Raw genomic sequence first — 26,758 nt, forward strand, 5'->3', positions numbered from 1 at the left:
TACATATACTTCCTCCTGTAAATCCCCATTTAAGAATGCAGTTTTGATGTCCAATTGATGCACTTTCCATCCTTTATGTGCAGCCAATGCAATCACTGATCTTATTGTGGTCATTCTCGAAGTAGGAGCAAAAGTCTCTTCATAATCTATTCCCTTTTTCTGGGAGTAGCCTTTAGCCACAAGTCTTGCTTTGTACCTATCAATTGTACCATCAGACTTTCTTTTGACTTTGTACACCCACTTTGTTCCAATGACATGCTTGCCTTTAGGCAATTCCACAAGATCCCAAGTATTGTTCTTCATGATAGAAGAGATTTCAGCTTGCATAGCTTGCACCCAATGTTCATTCTCATGTGCTTCTTCATAAGAAGAAGGCTCTTCAAAATCAAAGAGACCACCCATTGCTAATGCAAACTCCCCACGATGTATATTCAAAGCATGGCTGGAACTAGCCCTTGTCCTACCTGTGAGTGGAGCTGCAAGTTTGCTTTCTTGCAAAGTTTTCAGCAACCGTCTTGGCACTGACTTGGCTGTGTCTATGGCTGTTTGCTCTTCCCTGACAAGATCTTCCACTTCTTCCATAGAAGGGGGCTGAATGGCTGGCTGTTCCACATGTTCTACATGAGGATTTTCTTGTGTAAGGGCTGGCTGATCTGAATCCCCCCTTATTGCAATGGGTAATAGTCCATCAAACATGTCCTGTATGCCTGTATCATTACTTTTATACAAGCTGTACATGGGCTGTTCTGAATTTTCAACAAATACCACATCTCTACTAACAAAAATCCTTCGTGTTGTTGGATTATAAAGACGGTATCCTTTGCTCTCATTGCTGTAGCCCACAAAAATGCATTTCATTGCTTTGTCATCTAGCTTTGTTCGGAGTTGTTCTGGCACATGTGCATATGCCAAACACCCAAATGTACGCATATAATCCACTGTTGATTTTTGGCTATACCAAGCCTCAAATGGTGTTATGGTTTTCAAAGCTTTTGTTGGACACCTGTTCAACACATGAGTTGCACACATTATAGCTTCCATCCAAAATTTGTGAGGCAACTTTTGTGCTTTCACCATGCATCTTGCACGCTTGTCATAGCTGTCCAGCTTATACAAGCCTTTGTATCATGTTCCAGAAGTGACTATTTCATAACCCTTTGATGGGTCTTTTACCAAACACTTCCCATCTTCAAATTCAACCTTTAAACCTTGGTTGTTTATGGCTGAGACGGAGAGCAGATTTTTCTTTATCCCTGGAACATACAATACATTTTTCATACATATATTGGCACCATTGGCTACAATAAGTATGACATTGCCAATTCCCTTTACTGGATATGTGGTATGATCTGCACATGATGCAGTGCAGCCATTTGAAGCATAAACCAAGTGCTGAAATACATCTTTGCATGAAGTGATGTGGCTCGAAGCACCACTATCAAAATACCATGATACATCCTGTCTGTCAGATGCAATGCAAGACATATCATTGTCTGAAGCACTTGGTGTGCCATGTGACCAAAAAAGTGTACTCTTCCTGGATTACATTAGCTGATTGCTGTGCTTTGTCATCAGTAGAGTCTGCTAATGCATTGCCTGCTTCTTTCCTTTTCTCTTTTGCAATCCGCTTCCTACATTCACTGATGTAGTGTCCAGGCTTATGGCAGTAGTGACATTTGCCCTTCTTTTTGGGCTTGTTTGCATCCCCTTTGTCAGACTTTTCACCACCAGAAGAGGGCTGTCCATGACCAGCCTTGCTAGACTGTTGTCCCCCATGCTTAAAGCTCTTTGATTTACCCTTATCCTTGGCTGTAAATGCCTTGTCTCCACCACGGTTGCTCGATAAGTTTGCTCTTGTTTGCTCTTCCTGCAAGAGTAAACCCACCAGCTCTTCAAAAGTGACGGGATCACCACCTCCTCTCATTGAGAGGTTTTGAGAGGCTTGAAAGCCCAAGTAGGAAGGTGGTAAAGAATGAAGAGTATTGGTGACCATCTGTCTGTCTAGGATGACCTCATCAATGTTGAGCAATTGTTCCTACAAATCTTTCACTTTGGTGAGATGATCTGCCATGGAGACACCCTCATCCATAGAAAGAAGATCCAATTGCCTCTTCAAGTAGACAACTCTTGCCTCGTTGCATTGCTTCCAATGTGTCCCATGCAAGCTTCGATGTCTTGCAAGAACAAATGTGCGGGATAATAGTCCTTTTCACTGAAAGGGCTATCAATGACATGGCCTGTGCATCCCTAGAGTCCCATCTCTTCTGCTTTTGTGTGGGAGCAGGTTCTACATCAGGAGCTCTTTGAGCACCTCCCCTTTGACGCGTGGCTGGCTGTATGGTAAGTGGGCGTGTGTCATCACCACACACAATGCCCCAAAGCCCTTTGGCTACCAGCAAATTACGGATCATGAAACTCCAGAGGGAGTAGTTAGATCCATCCAACTTGTCCTCCTGGGTGAGCACACCAAATACATCTGTAGCATTTTGAGCCATGTCAACAAAATATACCTGCAAGCAAACCACGCACCAATGTGCACTGCCAAGCAGCCAAATGTCCTGTGCAAATGTTTGCCTGCAAACTGAAGCAAGTGTAAACCTGCACCAAATTGTCCAATTACACACAATGTGTATACATACACGACAAATCACAGCTGTAATGCCCAATTACATGCTCCAATCTGAAAAGCCCCAATTTTTATGCACTCCAATCCCTTCAATGTGCATTTAATTGGCCAATTTTCACAAAAGCCCCAAATTTTTGCAACTGAAAGAGACTCAATGTGCTGATTTTGACCTCAATTTGGAAAACCCCTAAATTGCAAGCAAAGCAACATGTCCAATTTTTCAATTTGGCCTCAAATTGAGAAAACCCCCAAATTGCCTGAACCCTATACCACCTGCAATTTTTCTTTTTCTTTGAATCTGACCTGCACAGAACTGTCTGCAGAATTTGTATGTTTTAATGCATATTTTTACTCACATGAAAAGTACCTGCAGGCGAGTGCAGTACAGATGGCAGAGACTTGTATTGCAGGCGTCAGTCCAGGTGCAGGTGTCGGGGTAGGCAAGCGCAGGTTGAGGCGGACTGCCAGCGCAGGTTGAGGCGGACTGCCACCGGTGGGCTGATGCCAGCTTTGGAGGTGCCGGCGGGGCGGGGCGGGGCGGGGCGGGGCGATGGGCGCCGAGAGGGCCAGCTGTGCTGGGCGGAGGTGGCTGCCTACGCAGTCGCGCCACCGAAGGAGCTGGGCGGAGGTGGCTGCCTGTGTAGGCGCGCCGCCGAAAGAGCTGGGCGGAGACGGCGGCGGCAGAGAGCTGGCCAGTAAACGAAGCCGGCCGGGCTAGGCGGCGGTGGAGAGCTGAAGCCGGCCGGGCTGGGCGGTGGCAGGCGGCGAAAACCAAGCGATGGACGTAATCTGCGTTTTCGAAGGAAATTCGCCGACGGGAATCCACAGTCAGCTAACTGCAGGCCCTGGACTGAAGCTCTAATACCAATTGTAGATGTGGAGCAGAAGAAGGCCTGATATAAGCGCCAAGAAACAGCCTGTGGTAACACTGATGTGAGCCCTGCAGAATGCGGCCTGGACCAGCAGAGGAAAACGCAAATATGAGTCCCTGCTGTAGGCGGCCAGATGGTACCTGATATGGTGATGAAGTGGTACATCTGTGATGAGGTATAGGCAATGCTATATATATTGAAGGAAGGTGCTGGTCAGTCACCATAAAGGTGTAGGCCAACAACCAAGACAAAAAACCCCCAAAAATATAAAATATAAAATATCCAGAAAGTCTCTTTTTAGGGCTAGAAAAAGTGTTGTTTCTTCACGCCCCCTCTCAGGCCAAAGAGGGGACCATGAGAGAAGAGGGCTTTGGCACGGATAACAATCGAGCATTGTCTGCCAGGGCTGAGGATTGACAAGATATTGATGCCTTGATGAATGATATTGAAGAGCTCTATGCTTTGCAAAGAGATCCTGATGTTCAGAGGGTCATTGAATCAAAGTCTCATGTCAAGGCTAATGTGGTCACTTTTGATGCAATTGCCCAACAGATGGGAATCGACAAACCTCGAGAGTTGGCTATTGCTTATTTAAAAAGCCGTGGCGATGTTGTTTTCGATGATGAGGGCAAGTGGGTCTTCACACGGCAGCCTCGCACGCTATCCCATCGTGAAGGGAACTCCGATAATGTTGTGAGAGGGCATGCAACCTGCACCAGTGATGTAAGGGGGTATGCAGCCTGAGCAAGTGATGTAAGTGGGCATGTAGTCTAAGCAAGTGTTTTAGGGGGGCTTGCACCCCATGCAACAGATATGAGGAGGCATGCAGCCCAAGGAGATGATGTACATCGACATGCAGCTCGAGGAGATGATGAGGGGTTTTCAACCCATTTGAGAGATGCACAAGATCTTCATGCACTGTTGGCGGTGTCTCCACCTTCTAGGTATGTTCCTGCTCCTAAAGTTCCATCCAGAGTGGAAGGTGTTACGCGTGAAATCAGCCGCCCTAGATCTAGGCACCGTCGCCATCATAGACATGACGAGAAGGATGATGTATTAGAGCATCGGGATGCTCATCATAGCAAGAAGGCCAAAGAGTTCAAGTCGGGGTCCCACACAAACACAATGGCGAAAGGAACGTATTCCCCTCTGGAAACAAAATCTAATAAAGTCAGAGAGGGCGATCGTGATGGCAAAGATGGTGTGGATGAGGTGATGTGCAACGGTTGATCGTCTCCCAAAGTATGATTTTCTCCACAAAGTAAGAAATCCCATTCCCTATGTGGTCCAGATCAGAGTTTGGAGAAGCATCTTCTGGTGAGAAGAATCGGTCCTCCGGGAGTGCGGGTAGACGATCCATGCTATGTGCTCTCGAGGTCTTCAATCCCTTTGCTCATGATAGCTCTGATACCATGTGAGGGCAAAAGGACCAAAGGACCAGATATACAAGAGATCAGAATAAAACCACACAGCATGAAATATGTGAGTGAATATATATAAAAGGGTGAGTACAGATATGTACAAGAGCCCTCATATGAGAGGTGACTCTCAGCAAAAAGAAGACCGGTGCTGAAGCAGAGAAGACGTCAAAGTTGAAGCACGATCGATGACGAAGGCTCATGTCGATGTGAGGCAAAGCACTCCAAGGTAATAGTGGCAACGGAAAAAGGTATCGTCGATGACGATGATGGTGGTCCAATCTCTGATGACACATGTGCTGCGTACCTGGAGCAGCGAGGGCTACCGTACCGAGTGCTGCAAGCTCTGGTGGCACGGCTATTGCGTACCTGAAGTAGAGAGGACTGACGTCCCAATGTAGCAAAGGGTTGTTGTCCCGATGTTGCTGTGAGGGCTGCTGTCCCGATGTGTAGCAGAGAGGGCTGCTGTCGCAATGGCTGTGCCAAAACGCACAAGATATGCTAAAGGGAGCACGGATGTGAGCCCTAATGTATGCGCTGAAGAAGGCTGAGATAAACGCTGATATAAACCCTGACGTAAGCCTGAAAGCGCAAACGTGGGCTGATCTGTAGCGCTGATGTATGCTGCAGCAAAACGCAGATGATTGCTGAAGCAAAGCTTTGATGTAAGCTGATGTATAAACGCTGATGTGTGCTCTGATGTAGGCGGCAAGCGCTGACATGTGCTGAAGTAAAACGCAGATGTGGAGCAGAAGAAGGCCTGATGTAGGCGCTAAGAAACAGCCTGTGGTAACACCGATGTGAGCCCTGCAGAATGCGGCTTGGACCAGCAGAGGAAAACACAAATACGAGTCCCTGCTGTAGGCGGCCAGATGGTACCTGATATGGCAATGAAGTGGTACATCTGTGATGAGGTATAGGTAATGCTATATATAGTGAAGGAAGGTGCTGGTCAGTCACCATAAAGGTGTAGGCCAACAGCCAAGACATAAAACCCCAAAAATATAAAATATAAAATATCCAGAAAGTCCCTTTTTAGGGCTAGAAAAAGTGTTGTTTCTTCACACCACCTCTCAGGCCAAAAAGGGGACCATGAGAGAAGATGAAAGAAGATGAAGTATGCCAGGGTCCCACACAAGCACAATGGCGGAAGGAATGTATCCCCCTCTGGAAACAAAATCTGATAAGGTCAGAGAGAGCGATCGTGATGGCAAAGATGGTGTGGATGAGGCGATGTGCAAGGGTTGATCGTCTCCCAAAGTATGATTTTGAACAGGATTCTCCACTGAGTAAGAAATCCCATTCCCTATGTGATCCACATCAAAGTTTGGAGAAGTATCTTCTGGTGAGAAAATCGGTCCTTCGGGAGTGCGGGTAGACGATCATGTTGTGTGCTCTCAAGGTCTTCAATCCCTTTGCTCATGATAGGTCTAATACCATGTGAGGGCAAAAGGATGGAAGGACCAGATATAAGAGAGATCAGAGAACCACACAGCATGAAATATGTGAGTGAATATATATAAAAGGGTGAGTGCAAATATGTACAAGAGCCCTCATATGAGAGGTGACTCTAAGCAGAGAGAAGACCAGTGCTGAAGCAGAGAAGACGTCGATGACGAAGGCTCGCGTCGATGTGAGGCAAAGCACTCCGAGGCGATAGTGGCAGCAGAAAAAGGTAACGTCGATGACGATGATGGTGGTGGAGTCTCTCATCACACGGGTGCTGCGCACCTGAAGCAGTAGAGAGGGCTGCCGTCCCGATGTAGCAGAGAGGGCTGCTGTCCCGATGTGTAGCAGAGAGGACTGATGTCCCGATGTGTAGCAGAGAGGGCTACTATCCCAAGGGCCGTGCCAAAATGCACAAGATAAAACGCAGATGTGGAGCAAAAGAAGGCCTGATGTAAGCGCCAAGAAACAGCTTGTGGTAAGGCTGATGTGAGCCCTGCAGAAGGCAGCCTAGACCAGCAGAGGAAAACGCAGATATGAGTCCCTGCTGTACGCGGGCAGATAATACCTAATATGGCGATGAAGTGGTACATCTATGATGAGGTATAGGCAATGCTATATCTAGTGAAGGGGGGTACTGGTCGGTCACCATAAAGGTGTAGGCCAGCAGCCAAGACAAAAAACCCCAAAAATATAAAATATCCAGAAAGTCCCTTTTTAGGGCTGGAAAAAGTGTTGTTTCTTCACACCCTATACCTAGCATAGTAGGATCTGGCTTTTTCATCTTGTATAATCTCAAGTCTGAGATCTTAGCTTTCAGTTTATCAATTTTAGTTTACTGTTGCTTTTTCCTTTTTCATCCGTGGCCAGATTTCATGGACACTGGACACTATGTATACATCATTCTAGTTTCATAGACCCTTTGGGTCTTTTGAAGACGTTAATTTAAATCTCTCTCTCTCTCTCTCTCTCTCTCTCTCTCTCTCTCTCGACATCCAGAAGACATTGACAACTGTACATTGATTTGTCTCATAGGTCGAGTTCGGCCTCTAGTAGACGTTAATACAGCTTTCTTTCTTTCTTTCTTTCTCTCTCCACATTAAAAATTTATCATTAAAAAGTTATCTAGAGACTATGGGTTGAAAACATTTTCCTCTGCCACGTCACCTGAAAGCAGTGTATTATGAACAGCAAATAGTTTGTCTTTTCTGCTACGTTTAGCTCTCTGCCCTATGACATGCCAATTCAAAACTCAAATTGTTAAATTTACATTCTTTAACTAAAATAGCTGAAATTCAAAAGGCATAACACCACACTAGCAAATCACCTGGTCCTTCAAGGTTAAAATGCGCTTGAACAAAGGTTCAAAGTTTTCTTTTCTGTCATGAAAGCATCTCCAAGCCGGCACATTCTCTCGGAACTGCAACATGGTGCTGACAAAGTTAGAACCAAAATTCAGGTTGCTACTCAAACTTTGGCAGAACAAAGGTGCAATATTTACTTCGAGAAAGCCTACTTGCAAAAATCAAGCCCATTACTCGTATGTGTAGGTTTATGTATAAAAATCCATCTTAGTGGGGACATCTTTGTGGTCAATCACCATACTATCACTTCTCAAGAGCTAATGGGTAAACTCAAGAGTTGATGATGTGTACGAATAAATGAGATGTACCATTTCTTCATTCAGCTTTTACAGCATTCGTTTCACGTAGGCTGTAGCTCAAACCACCTACACATAGCTAGTAAGATAAATACACTGCTGTAGAAACAAAGAACTAATGTGTCAACTAATTTATCACCCTCCTCCAAAAGGACCCTAAGCGAGGCCTTGGTCTCATGGTTTAGTCCTAGCCAGCACCTTCAAAGTTGAGGGTTCAAACCCTCAAGCAAACCGTAACAAGTGTGCTCCTACTTAGTACTAACAACTGCAGCTATTACTAAGTTTATTAGAAACACCCACAATAGTAGGAAACAATGCATGCATAGTTAAAATTACAGAAAAGAATGATAAAAAAGGAAAGAGACAAGAAAGAGTCTCTTACTTGATAAGAGGGCATGTGTTCAAATCAGCACAAGACAAAGCTGGCTAGCAAAGCTAGAGTTGTCCTTGTATTGTTCCAATAGAGAAGCGGAGGAATAAAATAAGGAGTCCAGATGTCCCATGCATGCCTTAACCCAAATGGACATGCACATGGATCTTACTTGCAGCCGCCTCTTAGACAAGATTAGGGGCACAATATAGTCCAATTTAGGCAGTTTTGACAACCCAGTAGGCACCCAAATGTGGCCAGAACATGGATCAATGGTTGGGACACAAGTTGGGCACAATATGTACATGTATTATGATATATTTGAAAATATTTTATGGCCTAAAAATGGATGGCCAACCTGAATCCGACCTACCATCAAATTATTACATAAAGGGAGGTCAAAAGTCATTCATAGACATTTAAAGGTAGGGAGAAGTAGATGCAATCTGGAGTTTGCAATGCCCAAACCCCTTGGCAACAGACATAGCATCAAGAACCTCCAATTTTTTGAGAGAATGGTTGAAGGCAGCAAGCGGAAACAAAGGAGAGACTTGGAGTAGCGAACAATGATCCAACACTTGAGCAAAATGATGAATGAATTAAATGGCAAAAAGCCTTTTCTTATATACAACACAAATAGCCAAGTTGGCCAATAGAAAAAACCCATAACTGGTGAAAATACCTACGATTGAGAAAAGTGCCAAAAATGTGGGAAAAATTACCCATGACTAAGTAAAATACATCAAATAAATATGCTGCATAAATGGTGCAATAAATGGGATAAATGCTGGTGATGAACACAATCCAACACCTTCTCTCTAACTCCAGCATGGTGGACCGACCCCCATACTGTCATGTGCACATGTGCCCATGGACAAGTTCCTCAGCTAGTCCAGCATGGGCAGCCAGAAAAAGACCAGAGTTTAGGAGCATGCTACAGTTTTGGGCCAAGGTTGGACTTGGAGCAAGGGCATGGAAGACTTGGGTGCTGTCATCTGAGACCAAGGAGCTGTCAAGAGCAAAGGCGGCTGCAAACGCTTCAGAATATATGGATATATGCCTAGTCCGCTGGCCGACCAGCAGTCGACCAGCGTTTCATTTGTCCAAAGGGCCTATAAATAGGCCAAGATGCTCATTGTTGTAGTCATTCATTCCTCTAGGGAATGGGTCCAGCATTAGGACAGATTTTGGGTGTTTCCCACCTTTTATGAAGGCAACCTATGGCTATAGATTAGGAGTACCTTTTTGTACTATATGAAATATAGTAAAGTTCCAGCCATATCTCTCTCTCTCTCTCTCTCTCTCTCTCTCTCTCTCTCTCTCTCTATATATATATATATATATATATATATATATCTGCGTTTTTGCATCAGCATGTTGCCAGGAGTGTTTAGAACTGAAAGAAGACTCCCAGAGCTTCCGCGTGTTACATTGGTATCAGAGCATCAGGCTCAGCAAAGCTAGACACTAAATCAGTCCCATATGATGGTGTACATGTCCAAGGTACAGGAAAGTACACGGATACGAAGCCCAAGGCAAGGAACACAAATCAGGAAGAGCTCCCAGGAGGTTTGTTGGTGGTGTTCCACAAAGCCAAAGGGGATGGCAGTCCTCTGAGCCAGATAGGTTCACGGGCAACGGTCCCAAGGGAGGTTTATCCTCCAAGGGTGATGTGAGAGTGCCAGACTCATTTCTCAAGAATGAAGACCAAGACAGTGTTCAGAGTCGAGGCAAGAATGGATTGGGGACTGGATGGAACAGATGCATAGATCTTATTCAAAGTCAGAGTGGTTTTGGAGACCAGGCGAGGTTTTCAGAGAAAAAGGGTTGCCAGAGATGGATGGATGACAGAGGGATTTCGACAAAAGAATGGGATGATGACAGTCATCCAAGAGCAGGTTGGAATCCCGTCATCAAGTTTAGCAGAGGGGGATGTCATGTGCATGTATGCCCATGGACAAGTTCCTCAGCTAGTCCAGCATGGGCAGCCAGAAAAAGACCAGAGTTTAGGAGCATGCTACAGTTTTGGGCCAAGGTTGGACTTGGAGCAAGGGCATGGAAGACTTGGGTGCTGTCAGCTGAGACCAAGGAGCTGTCGGCTGTACAAGAGCAAAGGCGACTGCAAACGCTTCAGAATATATGGATATATGCCTAGTCGGCTGGCCGACCAACAGTCGGCCAGCGTTTCATTTGTCCAAAGGGCCTATAAATATGCCAGGATGCTCATTGTAGTACTCATTCATTTCTCTAGAGAATGGGTCCAGCATTAGGACAGATTTTGGGTGTTTCCCACCTTTTATGAAGGCAACCTATGGCTGTAGATTAGGAGTACCTTTTTGTACTATATGAAATATACTAAAGTTCCAGCCATATCTCTCTCTCTCTCTACTCTCTCTCTATATCTGCGTTTTTGCATCAGCATGTTGCCAGGAGTGTTTAGGGCTGAAAGAAGACTCCCAGAGCTTCCGCGTGTTACACATACAAGTCGAGCTAATCAATAGAATCTCTAGGAAGAGGTTTAGTGAAGAGGTTAGCTAGGTTGTTGTGAAAAGGACAATACTCCAGAGATGCCGTCAGTGACCAGCTCACGAACAAAGTGAAAATGGACCTCAATGTGTTTGGTCTTGCCATGAAAAGATGAAGTTCGAGCCAACACCAAGGCACTCTGGCTATCTATAAGAATGTGAACAAAGGAGTCTGAAAGAACATCAAGATTACTCAACATCTGCATCAACCATAGCAACTCACAACAGGCCCGATACTCAACCTCAGTAGAAGAAATTGAGACTGTATCCTGCTTCTTGGATCACCAAGAAGTGAGGCCGAAACCTAAATTGAAGCAATAACTAGAAGTGGATCACCCGGTATCCTGATCACCTGCCCAATCAACATCAGAGTATCCAACCAAGCTCAGTGCCTCCTCTGAAAGAGAGACCATAGTCCAAGGTACCAGATAAGTATTGAAGAACCCTGAGAGCGGCTTGCTAATGAGAATGTCGAGGAGTGGAAGAGAACTGACTAAGAACACTTACACTCTAAGAAATGTTGGGCCTAGTATAAGTCAAATGAATAAGAGAACCCACAAGCCTCCGGTACTAACTGAGAACACTGACACTGTAAGAAATGTTGGGCCTAGTATAAGTCAAGTGAATAAAAGAACCCACAAGCCTCCGGTACTGCGTACTATCCTCAAAGATGGGAGTAGAATCTTCTCGAGAAAGCTTGGAGTAGGATACATCGAACAGGAATGAGGACGGCACTCTGTGAGCTACCGTAGATATCTGTACTGGCTAAGGAAAACTCCATCGGGATTTTGATAGACCTCCATACCAAGAAAGTAGTGGAGACGTCCTAAATCAGTCATCTCAAAAGTGAGCTAAATCTGATCAGAGCTGTTCAATCTTGGCAAGATGAGAGCCAGTGATCAACAAATCATCAACATATAAGACGATGTCACCTGCACCCTACACCGGGATACATAGTGACAAACTAGCATCATCATCAGTGCAACATTTGTACAGTAATAGTTCCTTTTTAAAGGAACGTTGTCGTACGTCGTGACCCCATTGTGAGCCCTCAATCCAGGGACAGTCAGGCACGAGTTATATAGGTAGGTCTCCGCGCCATAGAGGTCAGTCTGGAGTCAATCCTCTTAACCCACTTGGAGAACCCCATCAGATAAGTGCATGTTGTAAACGGAAGGGCAACTGAACACGAAAAATCTAATCAATCATGAAATCTGAAAACACATTTACGCATGCCATATAAGACAAGATGACAAATCTGCACAGTACACCACACTAGGGACCAGAAGATGGGCTGAACCCCCCCCCCCTCCCCCCCTTTATGGTTAGATTACCAAAAAGGAGTCTGCTTCCAATACAACTTTGTGGGTGCCCAGGGTTCACCACTGGCTGCACCTGTTTCTTCCAATACAATATGAAAACAAGGAAACATAACATAAACTGAATTTGCTGACAATTCTCAGCACAAGTGAGCATTCTCGGCATAAAGCATATGTGGGACAACCATGGACAGTCCATAGCATTCCCACATCAGCCCAGGACAGCTCTGCATCTTCATCTTCCTCCTGTCTGGCTCATAGAACTAGTCGACCAGCCTTATAGGGCTGTTAGCAACAGTCGACCAGCTCTCAAAAGCCACAAGAGGGGTCGCATGCCAGCAACACACATTCGAGGAAGACTCCGATCAACAAAAGATGACTTTTTCCTCCAATCGGTCAGCTTTCTCCCCTCTTTCGTACCTTGACCAGCAGCTTTTTAAGAGCTGTAAACAGGCAGCCAGCAGCAAGAAAGGCTCCCAGGGATAGTCAACCAACTTCTACCATACACCTGGATGGTTTCCGTCGCGATGGATGGTGAGAAAAGGCTGCCCACCCACTGCAAAAATTGGTCGACCAGCTCCCATGCACCCAAGAAAGCAAGCGCATGCTCCAAATTTGAGTTTTCTGCCAGTAATAAGGGTTCCCCGTCGGAAATAGCTCAAACGTGTGCTTTTTGAGTCCAAAAAGGGGGGCGCCTCCTAGAAGTGGGTATCAATGAAGTCCGGTGCCCACCTTATGGCTGCCACATGTATTAAATAAGTCCTGCCCAGTTTGAATACCTTATAAATTGTCTAGCCACTTATAAGTGTGTGTGAACCTGCACCCATAATTATTAGTATATGAAACCATAAAGCTGTAAATTGGGTTTTTGGGTACACTTACCACCTGCAAAACACATGTAGACCACGTGTCAATCCCAAACAAGTGTGCACATACACGTCCACAGGGTGCCTAGGCTGTGAGGGCAAAAGGACGAAGGACCAAATATATGAGAGATCAGAGTAAAACCACACAGCATGAAATATGTGAGTGAATATATATAAAAAGGTGAGTGCAGATATGTACAAGAGCCCTCATATAAGAGGTGACTCTGAGTAGAAAGAAGACCAGTGCTGAAGCAGAGAAGACGTCGGAGCTGAAGCACGGTCGATGACGAAGGCTCGCGTGGATGTGTGGCAAAGCACTCCGACGAGATAGTGGCAGCGGAAAAAGGTAACGTCGATGACGATGATGGTGGTGCAGTCTCTGATGACACGGGTGCTACGTACCTGGAGCAGAGAGGACTATCGTCCCGAGTGGTGCAAGCTCTGGTGACACGAGTGCTGCGTACCCGAAGCAGAGAGGGCTACCGTCCCGATGTAGCAGAGAGGGCTGCCGTTCCGATGTGTGGCAGAGAGGGCTGCTGTCCTGAAGTAGCAGAGAGGACTGCCGTCCCGATGTGTAGCAGAGGGCTGCCGTCCCGATGTGTAGCAGAGAGGGCTGCTGTCCCGAAGTAGCACAGAGGGCTGCCGTCCCGATGTGTAGCAGAGAGGGCTGCTGTCCCGAAGTAGCACAAAGGGCTGCTGTCCCAAGGGCTGTGCCAAAACGCACAAGATATGCCGGATGTGAGCCCTGATGTATGCGCTGAATAAGGCTGAGATAAACGCTGATATAAACCCTGACGTAAGCCTGATGTAAGCGCAGATGTGGGTTAATGTGAAGCGCTGATGTGAGCTGCAGCAAAACGCAGATGTCTACTGAAGCAAAACGCTGATGTAAGCTGATGTATAAACGCTGATATATGCTCTGATGTAGGCGCCAACAGATGCTGAGGTGAAACGCAGATGTGAGCAGAAGAAGGCTTGATGTAAGCGCCAGAATACAGCCTGATGTTGGCTGATGTGAGCCCTGAAGTAGGCAGCCTGGACCAGCAGAGGAAAACGCAGATGAGAGCCTCTGCTTGTAGGCGGCCATATGGTACCTGATATGGCGATGAAGTGGTACCTGGATGATGAGATATGGGCAATGCTATTTATAGTAAAGGGGGGGTGCTGGTCGGTCACCATAAAGGTGTAGGCCAGCAGCCAAGACAAAAACCCCAAAAATATAAAATATAAAATAACCAAAAACTCCCTTTTTAGGGCTGGAAAAGTGTTGTTTCTTCACACCCCCTCTCAGGCCAAAAAGGGACCATGAGAGAAGATGAAGTATGCTAGGGTCCCACACAAACACATTGGCAGAAGGAATGTATCCCCCTCTGGAAACAAGATCTGATAAAGTCGGAGAGGGCGATTGTGATGGCAAAGGTGGTGTGGATGAGGCGATGTCCATGGGTTGATCGTCTCCTAAAGTATGATCTTGAACAAGATCCTCCACTAAGTACGAAATCCCAGTCCCTATGTGGTCCATATCAGAGTTTGGAGAAGCATCTTCTGGTGAGAAGAATCAGTCCTCCGGGAGTGCGGGTAGACGATCCATGCTGTGTGCTCTCGAGATCTTCAATCCCTTTGCTCACGATAGCTCTGATACCATGCGAGGGCAAAAGGACAAAAGGACCAGATATACGAGAGATCAGCGTAAAACCACACAGCATGAAATATGTGAGTGAATATATATAAAAAGGTGAGTGCAGATATGTACACGAGCCCTCATATGAGAGGTGACTTTGAGTAGAAAGAAGACCAGTGCTGAAGCACAGAAGACGTCGAAGCTGAAGCACGGTCGATGACGAAGGCTCGCGTCGATGTGTGGCAAAGCACTCCGAGGTGATAGTGGTAGCAAAAAAAGGTAACGTCGATGACGATGATGGTGGTGGAGTCTCTGATGACACGGGTGCTGCGTGCCTGGAGCAGAGAGGGTTGCCATCCCGAGTGGTGCAAGCTCTGGTGACACGGGTGCTACGTACCTAAAGCAGAGAGGGTTGCCGTCCAGATGAGTAGCAGAGAGGGCTGCCGTCCCGATGAGTAGCAAAGAGGGCTGTTGTCCCGAAGTAGCAGAGAGGGCTGCTGTCCCAAGGGCTGTGCCAAAATGCACAAGATATGCTGGATGTGAGCCCTGATGTATGCGCTGAAGAAGGCTGAGATAAACGCTGATATAAACCCTGACATAAGCCTTATGTGGGCTGGTAAGAAGCACTGATGTGAGCTGCAGCAAAACGCAGATGTCTGCTGAAGCAAAACGCTGATGTAAGCTGATGTATAAACGCTGATATATGCTCTGATGTAGGTGCTGACATATGCTAAGGTGAAACGCAGATGTGAGCAGAAGAAGGCCTGATGTAAGCACCAGAATATAGCCTGATGTTGGCTGATGTGAGCCCTGAAGTAGGCGGCCTGGACCAGCAGAGGAAAACGCAGATGAGAGCCTCTGCTTGTAGGCGGCCAGATGGTACCTCATATGGCGATGAAGTGGTACCTGGATGATGAGATATGGGCAATGCTATTTATAGTAAAGGGGGGGGTGCTGGTCAGTCACCATAAAGGTGTAGGCCAACAGCCAAGACAAAAACCCCCAAAAATATAAAATATAAAATAACCAGAAACTCCCTTTGTAGGGCTGGAAAAGTGTTGTTTCTTCACACAGGCGTCCCCGGCCCCATGGATAACACAGGCAAAAATCTCAAGCATTGTCTAGGCAAACAAGACAAGTCATCCAAAGATAAAATCAAAGTCATGCACAGACATGAGTGCAACTAGATTGGGAGAAACACCCATCTGCTCCGTTGTATCTAGTAAAATATCCAGGGCTCATGATCCTTCCAAAACCTTCCCAGAACATAAATACAAAAGATCTGCTAGTCCCAGAGAATTTCATCATGTCAGGCTCCATGGACCATACATGTACACCATGTCATGCCCCACAAGCCACACATGTACTATCATGTCAGGCTACACTAGCCATACATGTACTGTCATGTCAGGCTCCATATGCCACATAGACACACCATGTCAGGCTTAATCCTCGTCCATCGATTTTGCATCCATAGCCGAATAGTTTTTAAACTTCACAAGATACCTACGCCCTAGCTTGCCACCTGCATGCTTGCGCTCTTTATGAAAAACTATCTGCTCAGGTTGCAATACCTCCTCAAGTTCATCAACTTCTAGTGGATCTTCCATAATTGGTTCCATACAAGGTGGTCCCACATAAGGCCTCAACAAATTGACATGAAAGGCATTGTGTATTTTTCAGTGGATCGGGCAATACCAATCTATATGCCACTTCATTTATTTTCTGCAAAATTTGGAATGGCCCGCCGCCCATAATACCTGTTTGAAAGCTTAGGAAACCGGCCTTCCTTACATGGCCGCTTCCGAAGACGTGCTTTCTCAAACTTTAGCAATACCCAATCTCCTTCCTTGAAAACCACCTCTCGCCTGTGTTTGTCAACTACCTTTTTCTGCTTATCTTGAGATCTTTCTATGGCTTTCCGAACCAGTACAAACGCAATATCCAAATCACAGACATACTCATCTGTTGCAAAGATATCATCTTTTGTTCGTAAGATAGGTGGAAGCACCACCTTGCCATAGACTATCTCAAATGAAGCCTTATTAGTTGAAGAATGCACTGTGTTATTGTATGCAAACTCAACCAATGGCAAATACTTTTCCCAATCTGACTTCTGCTCAGATACATAACACTTGAGCAAGTCAAGCATAGCTGAATTTGTAATTTCACTCTGACCATCCGTCTGTGGATGATAAGCTGATGAAAAACTCAACTTTGTGTCTATATTATCAAACAATGCCCGCCAAAATAAACTGGTAGTCCGAGGATCTCTATCTCCCACAATAGACTTGGTGTTTGAAAATCTAAGCTAAGAACAACCTTGCCATGTGCTCTCGCTTAATTGTTTTCCTCACATGAATAAAGTGTGCCTGTTTGCTATAACGATCTATAATAGTCCATATAGCATCATTTCCATGTGCCACCTTCGGCAAATCCATGATGAAATCCATAGCAATGCTTTCCCATGGTTCCTGTGGAATGGGTAAGGGCTTAAGCAAACCAGGTGTCTTGTGTCTATCAAACTTGACTTTCTAACACACTATGCACTCTCGCACATAAGCTTCAATATCCCTGCATAGAGCTGGCCAAAAGAAAATCTTTCCAAAGCCTGTGTAGTAGCCAGAATACCACGATGACCAGTATATGGCCGAGCATGACACTCTTCCATAACCTTTAGGCGTAATTCATGCATTACACAAATACGATTCTACATCATCAAAAACCTATCTCTAATCGAATAAGATGGGACAATAATACCATGATTCAAATCAGCCCAAATAAGCTGAAAATCTATGCCCAAAGCATACATATCTCACATCCCTGATAAGTCTTGATGACAGGCAGTAGTTACGGCATGCACTTGTGGCCTACGTGACAAAGCATCCGCCACCAAATTCTTCTTGCCCAGGGTATGCAAAATCTAAAAATGGAACATGGAAAAGAAGTTTGTCCACCTTAGATGCTTTTCCGAGAGTTTAGGCTATCTAAGAAAGTGCTGTAAACTCTAATGGTCTGTTTTTACCAGAAGTGGGTATAAATGAAGTCCGGTGCCCACCTTATGGTGGCCACATGTATTAAATAAGTCCTACCCAATTTGAATACCTTATAAATTATCTGGCCAGTTATAAGTGTGTGTAAACCTGCACCCATAATTATTAGTATATGAAACCATAAAGCTATAAATTGGGTTTTTGGGTACATTTACCACCTACTACAGAACACATGTAGACCACCTGTCAGTCCCAAACAAGTGTGCACATACACGTCCACAGGGTGCCCAGGCGTCCTCGACCCCATGGATAACACAGGCAGAAATCTCAAGCATTGTCCAAGCAAACAAGACAAGTCATCCAAAGATAAAATCAAAGTCATGCACACACGAGTGCAGCTAGATTGGAAGAAACACACATCTGCCCAGTTGTATCCGATAAAATGTCCAGGGCTCATGATCCTTCCAGAACCTTCCCAGAACACAAATACAAAAGATCTCCAAGATAGCTAGTCCCAGAGAATTTCATCATGTCAGGCTCCATGGGCCATACAAAGTTGGAAGTACTTCCTGGGGTCTGGAATCTTTTGAAGGACAAGGGAACTGGCTTCTTCGGCAGGACCTTGACAACCATAGCAGCTATAAAACACGTATTTTATAAAAAATACTCGACGGGACGTTTTTTTGGATAAAAAACGTCCTTTTGAAAAAAACGTGAGGTTTTTTTTTTAATTAAAAAATTTGCCAGGCTAACGTTTAACGTTATGCCTGGGCTTTTTTGTGATCCGCGTGCGCTCTGGTGCGCTCTGCTGCTTCCCGAACCTGCACGCCCAAGTTCCAACGTCACACATTCGCTTCCTCGCTGCCGCCCCCCTTTCTCCTGTACAGTACCCGGTACGTTACTCTCTCTCTCTCTCTCTCTCTCTCTCTCTCTCTCTCTCTCATTCATCTTTGCTCGTTCGCCCCTGCTCGCCGCTCCCCCCTCCCTCCCTTCGTTCGCCGTTCGCTTCCTCGCTGTGCCGGCCGCCCTTGCTCTCGCCCTCGTCTCCCCACCCACCCACCCACCCACCCACGCACCGTCCCACCCTCCCTTGCTCAGGCCCCCAAGGCAGCAACATAACTCTCTCTCTCTCTCTCTCTCTCTCTCTCTCTCTCTCTCTCTCTCTCTCTCTCTCTCTCAATACATATTACATACCATCTACACACACACTCACACACGCATACTTATTACTACCTACAGGCTACGCAGGCGGCGCACTCGTGTGAGACGCAACATGGGGAGAGAGAAATTAGCGGTATGGGATGAAGTGATCGAGAACAAGGCCGACAAAAATTGGCGGTGCAAGCATTGCAACATTGTCTACACCGGCAGTGCACCGCGTGTTAGAGCTCACCTTCTCCACATTACTGGCCAGGGAGTTGATGTGTGTCCCAGCAACATTCCCGACGATGTCATTCAGAAATTGGGTGAAGATCCAAGTGTTGTTCGTGCCAGAAAGAGAGCCCGAGTTGAGGTTCAAGGTACGGCACCTTCCATCATAGATTCCTCCCAGACTTCACCACAACAGGATGTTCCCGCATCATCAGTTGCCTGTTCTTCTCGAGCTCTAGCCTCTTTTCATCCACATAGCGGTGGTGCACATCCATCTTTCACCCCAAGCCCTCCACCTCCAAATGTGCCAAAGAAGTCTCTTCAACAAAGTTGGGCCAAAATCAAGCATGAGAATGCAAGACGAAGAGTTCGGCAATACTTCTTCGAGTGCAATGTGCCCTTTGACCATGCTCGCAAGCCGGCTTTTCTACACATGCTTAGTGCGGTGGCGGATGCGGGGCCCACATTCAAGCCTCCATCATATGAGATTCTTCGCACCAAAGAATTGAAGGCAGAGGTCATGGACATTGAGAAGGAGCTAGCACCAATACGGGCGGCATGGGCAAGGTATGGGTGTACTATTATGTGTGACGGGTGGTCGGACACCAAACGCCGCCCTCTTAAATATCCTTGTCTCTTGTTGTCTCGGCACCATGTTCTTGACTGTCATAGATGGCTCCGGGGAGGCACATACAGCTGAATTTATCTATGGGCATCTAAAGGCAGCAATAGAACAAGTGGGAAGCAAGAATGTGGTTGCGGTAGTCACAGATAATGCATCCAATTGCAAGGCTGCCGGCGCACTAGTGGAGAGAGACTATCCACAAATCAGTTGGGTTCCTTGTGCTTCGCATTCGATTGATCTTCTAATTGAAGATGTGGGAGCCATACCATGGGTGGCGGATGTGGTGAAGAAGACTGAGTTTATGGTAAACTATGTGACAAGAAAGCAACGAGTTCTTGGTATCTATCGTGCAAATTGTGAGACGGAGCTCGCAAAGCCTTCAAGTACTCGCTTTGCCTACCTCTTCATTGTCCTCCAAAAATTGGTAAAATGTCGACGTGGTTTGCGGCGTATGATTACGGATGACAGATGGATTTCATGGGATGGTAGCCGCACCGAAAAGGGCAAAAGATTTGAGGATCTCATCTATGAGGCAGTCTTTTGGCATGATGTAAACCGGCCTTCAGAAAGCAAAGGGCGGTGAAACAAACACTCGCACATAAAACACTTCAACACCATTGAGGACCTAGAAAAGGAAAACAAACAGTGGGAGCTAGAGTGCTCCTGCAAATAGTACACGGACACCGATTGGCCCCAAATCGCAGTGGCGCCCCTTGCGGTATTTCTTTAATTGAATAAAAGAGCTTTGATTACAATATAAGGCTGGTAATTCAGCCGTCCCAGTAGAACTCCTGAAGCCTGCAAAGAACCTGCATCTGGCTTCTTGTCCACACGGCATCCACAAATAAATCCAGCCATTGTCCACATCGAAAGACTCTCTCACATTGAGTCTGCATACAGAAGCTTTCTCCCATGATCAAGGCTGCCACAACCATCCATAGCCTCTCACACTATGAATAGCATCACACCCTGATACATCCAGTGCTTCTGCATCACAACACAGACTCCTAAACTGTCTCTCAAAAGAGAACTCGTATCACAGCACAGCATACCATACAGTTGACACACCTGTACCAACCCTCTCTACCTTCCAAGGGTACTATCCATCTCTGTCATGGATTCCCTGTCCCTTGCCCAATCAGTAGCAAGGCTGTACAAAACATGTCCATTCTTGTACCTTCTGCCTGCATGTGACCTATCTCCTGGAGAAACCCAAAAACATGTTTCCTCGAGAAAACCTACGACCTGTTTCCACATGAAACCCTTAGGCCTGTTCCCCTTTGAAACTTCTGTCCTGTTTCCATACATCTAGTTACCTGTTCCCTCATGAAACATCTGGCAACATAGAGATGCCCATAACTGTTGGTCCCACTGTTCCTTTCTAGCAGGAAGAAAACAATCTGCTCCATGAGCACGCAACCATGCGAGCTTGCTTCACTCCCATGCCAAGAAACATAACCAAAAGATCTGTACTTGTAGCCAGAAACCCAAGTACATAGCTGAATTTGCAGCCAAGCAAAAAAAACAGCTCGTAAGCTGTCCCAAAACAGTCCTGAATCCAAAGCAAAGAGAAGCTGAAAGTTCCATCAGTTGAACGCCATCGACATGATGTCTATGTTCATGGAAAACCAACCTCTGTCCACCTTTGTATCAAGAGAAACCAACCCTTGTCTACTCTTCAGCAGAGGGAGAGAGAGAAAGGAGAAAGAGAGAGAAAGCGGTACTGCCTGTGACTCTGTCCTGTAGCGCAGCCCGCCAGCAGTACCTTCCTGCTGTCCGTACAGGGCAACTACCACCTGGACCAGCCGCCAGCCAAACTGCAGCAGCCGTACAGATCTGCCACGTGGACTGTACCTGCACATGCGCCGCCTCCAATCTGCAGCAACCTGCAAGAAACGCAGCCCTGCAGCCCCTGCCTGAAAACGCCTCTTTTTCAGAAAACTCTCCACCCACAGCAGCCTGTATGCGCCTGTTTTCTGTCCTGTCCGTACAGCTGTCCGTACAGTCGTACAGACCTGCAAGCAATCCCCTCAGCGCAGCCAGCATGCAGTCCAGTTCTACGCAGCCATGAAAAGCACATGCTTCCTCCAGACACAGGCGCCTCCTCCTTTTTCTGCCCAACAGCCCCTCTTTTACCAAAAAGCTCACACGTGGCCCCAAAATAGCTTATGGGCCACGTTTTCTTTAATGAAGGGCTTTATAAATGACTTTTAAAGGTTTTTAAACCTTTTAAGCTAAAATCTCTTTGCCCCCTTTCACACATGGGGTTATCCACACATGGGCTTCCATCTTCACTCCCACCTGATGCCATTCACACTGTCCACCATGTCCCCGTGCACACCTGCATCTTGTCCAGAGAAAAACACAGGGTCGTGACATACCCCCCTTTGAAAAATGGCAAGCGTCCTCGATTGCACTCAATGGGACAGTAAAGCATCTCATGAGCAAAGACACCCCATATGGCAAAAACAATGGCTCTCCAATGCATCTGGATGATAAAACAATCACCCTGCACAATAAGCCACACTGTCCTCTTGCTTGTTCCTTCAGAACCTACAGCAAAAGTCTAAAACCAAATGGAAACACGTTAACTGTGTTAGCCAAAAACAAAATCATGCATCATTCTACATATGGCACACATATGCATGACACACATATGCATTCGCAAACAATATGCTCCTCAAAATGCTCTACCTACTCCAAAGTAACAGTCTAAGGGCTGCTCGCAAGCCTTACGCCCATGGGCATCCCGCAGGACCCACGACTGATGGTACAACATGAGCATATGAAAGCAGTCAATGCATCCAAACACTACATCCACTAAGTACTTTCCCACATATGTCTCATGGCCATCCCGCAGGAGTTACACCCATGAACATAATAAAGCACTTGCTGTATCATACAAACATACATGCAGCACATGACACAATGCAGAGTATTTCCCAATGTATTCTCAATGATACCAGGATCCAATGGCACCAGAATACAAAAATACCTCTACCTCAAAAAGTGTATGCATACATAAATAGAGTTCGATCCATATTTCCATGAACCAAACCAACTCTAGGACTGCTCGCAAGACTTATGTCCTCCATAGAGTTATCCATAGTTGCAGTTATAGTTCCAGGTGCGCGCGACTGTGAACCATACTCAACCATCACCTCATGTGTCTAGAACACAATATCATAGAAGTCCCATAAGCAGATGTACTGTCAGCCTCAGTACCTTCGGGTGAATACAAAGATGTCACCAAGCGACTCCTAGATGACAACTGAGCCTGTCTGTAACAAGGGAGCGGAGGTGCTACCCCCCTCTTGAGCATCAGGCAATGCTCCAGAACCCATGCTCTGCTGAACCTAAATGAGCTGTAACAAGAGTCGACTCCAACTCATAGGCATCAAGATAAAGCTGCAACTCCTTCGGTGAATCTGCTAAGTCACCCTCCTCCATCCACTTCGCATCCATCAGTGAACCTCCTCCATCCACTTCGTATCCATCAGTGAACAGCTCTTGAACTTCACAGGATAGCGACGGGAAACTTTACCCTGAACCTTTCTTTCCTTATGTGCCAGTATATGCTCAGGAATAAGAACCTCGTCAAGTTCCTCCACTTCCATCTGAGCCTCATCTGATACATCCTCAGGCACCCAAAACCTGCTTGCACTCCACCCAAGTGGTAAGCACAAGTCCTCGATGAAGCATAGTAGATCACCACTAACATAGAAAGAAACTGTCTTCTGAACCCATGAAGCCTCTATGAAGATACGACCGGTGACTAACTGTCGAATGTTTTGCACCATAATACTTCAACTGATTCTTGTTCCTGGCCGACTACTTCTTGTCCTTGGTGTCTTTTCTCCTGAGCTTCATCTTCAGCTCTTGCTCTTCACCTCATATAGGCAAAGACACAAAATCCTGTACTGTGTCCTGCACTTCCTTTTCACTTTCCTCATGTTGAAGCTTTAAAACTTGGGTAGACAAGAGCAAGTAGACTGCAGAAAATAATCAGCACAACAAACACAGAGAGATAGGTGTGTAAACTCTTCTCTATACACAAGATCCCGAAAAACTGAATGAGAAAGTGGTGGGGGCTGAGGGGCAATATATACATCTCCATGTGAGCGGTCGGCCAGCTACAGATGGTGCCCACGACTGAGAAAATACCCACGACTGCTAGAAAAGCAGTCGGCCAGCTATATGATGCCTACGCCTGAGCAGAGCAAGTCGGCCAGCACTCCTAAAGCCCACAACTGATGTAGATCCAGTCGGCCAGCAATAGGGTGCTCCTGGCATCACCTGGCAGCCCTCCAACCACTAGGAAAAAATGGAAAAAATAGGGAAAAAATACGGGGAGTGTGGAAAAATGATATACGGGCGGGCACACCCACAACAAAGGCCCTGGTGTATACAAATAGACAGGAGATGACTTCTAACACCCCCTCTCAGCTCCTAGCTGTGAAACCAACCCCAGGGAGCTGGAGTGCCGCCTGAGCGTAGCCTGAGGTAGAGACTTCGTGAAGAGGTCCGCCGCATTGTCCTCCGTCGAACAATAAAGTAGCAAGATGTCACCCGCCAAGATCTTCTCACGAACAAAGTGATACTGTATCTCTATATGCTTGGTCCGGGCATGGAAAACCGGGTTCCGAGCAATAGCTATACAACTCTGGTTATCACACTGGATGACTGTGGGCTCCCTCTGTGGAAACCCAATCTCGCCTAGCAGCCTCCGCAGCCATACAACCTCACAAGCAGCACCACAAGCAGCCCGATACTCTGCCTCTGTCGAAGAAAGGGCAATAGTTGGCTGCTTCTTGCTGCTCCAAGAAACTGCTCCTGAGCCGAGGGTAAAAGTGTATCCTGAAGTAGATCTCCTCGTGTCTGGATCTCCTCCCCAATCTGAGTCACTCCAACCTTGGAGCTTGACTCCATTCCCTCCTGTGTAAAAGAGTCCCAGATCCTTCGTACTCTGCAGATACCGCAAGATCCGCAATCCTGCGTCCCAATGAGTCTTCAATGGCGTCTGCATAAAAGAGCTCAATAGTCCCACGGAGAAGCTCAAGTCCAATCTGGTGTTAAGCAACCAGATCAATGAACCAACCAACTTCCGGTACTGCGAGGCATCAACTGGCTCACAAGGATCTGTAACGGTTAACTTTGTGTTCGGGTCCATCGGCGAAGTAATAGGCTTGCAGTTCTCCATCCCAAAGGCCTCAAGCAACTCATGAACATACCGCTGCTAAGAGACGAAAAACCCCCTCTGGGTCTGCCAGATCTCCAATCCCAAGAAGAAGTGGAGTAAGCCTAAGTCGCGGTCATCTCAAACTCCTTTGACAAGGCAGCCTTCGTCACTCCAATGTGCTCCACATGACCGCCAGTGAGAATGAGATCATCCACATAAAGGATGATAAGTGTGACCATGCCGCGTTCCCGAAAGAGATACAGGTTCGGAACTGCAACCGATCTCTGGAATCCAGTCCGAATAAAGAAGGAATCAATCTTCTCATTCCAAGCCCAAGGAGCCTGCTTAAAACCATACAAGGCCTTACGTAACCTGTAAACCATCCCTTCCGATCCTGGAACAAGAAACCCTGGAGGCTGCTCAACGTACACCTCCTCCTGCAGGTCACCATTAAGGAACGCAGATTTTACATCCATCTGGTACACGGGCCACCTCTGAGAAGAAGCAAGGGCAAGAACGGTCCGAATCGTGGTCATCCGTGCTGTCGGTGCAAAGGTATCCTCCTAGTCGATGCCTGGCCGCGGAGCATAACCCTTAGCCACGAGCCTGGCTTTGTGTTTGTCCACCGACCCATCAGACGCGTACTTGGTCTTAAAGACCCATTTGACACCAATGACACCGCTTCGACGGCCTCGGTACCAACTCCCAAGTGTTGTTCTTCTCGATGGCATCAAGTTCCACCTGCATGGCTTTTCTCCAAGTATCCTGTGAAAGGGCTTCCTTTACGGAAGTGGGCTCTTTATCCCGCATGATACGAGACATCAGAGCATAGTTCACCTGAAGAAGCTCCGCCGTGTTGCTTTTATCTCGGACTCGATGTGATCTTCGAGGGCCGTCCTCTGTGGTCCACTCGGAGGGTAGCTCCGTGACACCTGACTCCCGAAGGGTGTCTAACAACCACCTAGGTACTCGAACAGATCGTGGAGCCTCCTGTGGTCGCGGGGGCTCAACTCCAGCTGCGGGCTCAACCTCCTGTGATGACTGAGGTGGATCAACTGGAGTGGTAGACTGGGAATCATCATCAGACTCCTCTGGATCTCCAAGAAGTGGCGGCTCCTCGACAGTGGATGCTGGAACATGCTCGTCAAAGACCACATCCCGGCTGACAACGATCTCGTTCCGATCTGGATCATACAACCTGTATCCCTTGGAAAGAGAGTTATACCCCACAAATACCAACTTGCGCGACTTGGAGTCAAGCTTCCCCCTCTACTTCTTCGGAATATGTTCAACGCGTCACTCCCAAAGACACGGAAGTGCGAGACATCGGGTTTCCTGCCAAAATATGCCTCAAATGGAGTCATATGGGGTACAGAAGTCGTCGGAGAGCGGTTAATGGTATGGACAGCTGTTACCACAGCCTCACCCCAAAGTGGACGAGGAAGATCACGATGCTCCAGCATGGTCCTCGCCATCTCTACCACAGTCCTGTTCTTACGTTCAACAACTCCATTCTCCGAAGGCGATCCAGTATTGGCCAATTCCCTCTTGATGCCATGATCTGCACGAAACCGGAAAAATACAGTCGAGGAGAATTCACCTCCTTTGTCAGCCCTAAGAGTCTTGACCTGAAATCCAAACTCTTTCTCCACCATCACGTGCCAATCCTTGAACCAAGCAAAAGCTTGGTCCTTCTGTGAAAGAAAGTAGACCCACGTGAATCTGGTACAATCATCAACAAGCAGCATGAAGTAGAGAGATCCTCCCAAGGATGGTATCTGCTGTGGTCCACACAAGTCAGTGTGAATCAACTCCAATGGTTTCGAAGCCCGCCTGGAAGCCTGCTTCGGAAAGGATTCCCTGTGCT

At 46.7% G+C, this 26,758-nt stretch overlaps 1 protein-coding gene across 3 annotated transcripts in view; it reads right to left on the reverse strand.

The window, feature by feature from the left end:
- The window catches only part of EMB2765 (P-loop containing nucleoside triphosphate hydrolases superfamily protein), a 71,451-nt gene that overhangs the window by 38,567 nt on the left and 6,126 nt on the right, over nt 1–26,758 (reverse strand). Inside the window, exons 2-3 of one of the 3 annotated variants that reach the window (XM_086804943.1) lie at nt 7,690–7,782; nt 7,530–7,592 (exon numbers count right to left, since the gene is read on the reverse strand). In XM_086804943.1, the coding sequence (XP_086661069.1) occupies nt 7,530–7,592; nt 7,690–7,782 (156 nt within the window). Of the gene's footprint in view, nt 1–7,529; nt 7,593–7,689; nt 7,783–26,758 lie in introns of those variants that run through there. The other 2 variants (XM_086804945.1, XM_086804944.1) reach the window with 2 other exon arrangements.

Source organism: Cibotium barometz, chromosome 11 (assembly GCF_041138505.1).
Source record: "Cibotium barometz isolate CiBa-2024 chromosome 11, ASM4113850v1, whole genome shotgun sequence".
Lineage (NCBI taxonomy): Eukaryota > Viridiplantae > Streptophyta > Polypodiopsida > Cyatheales > Cibotiaceae > Cibotium > Cibotium barometz.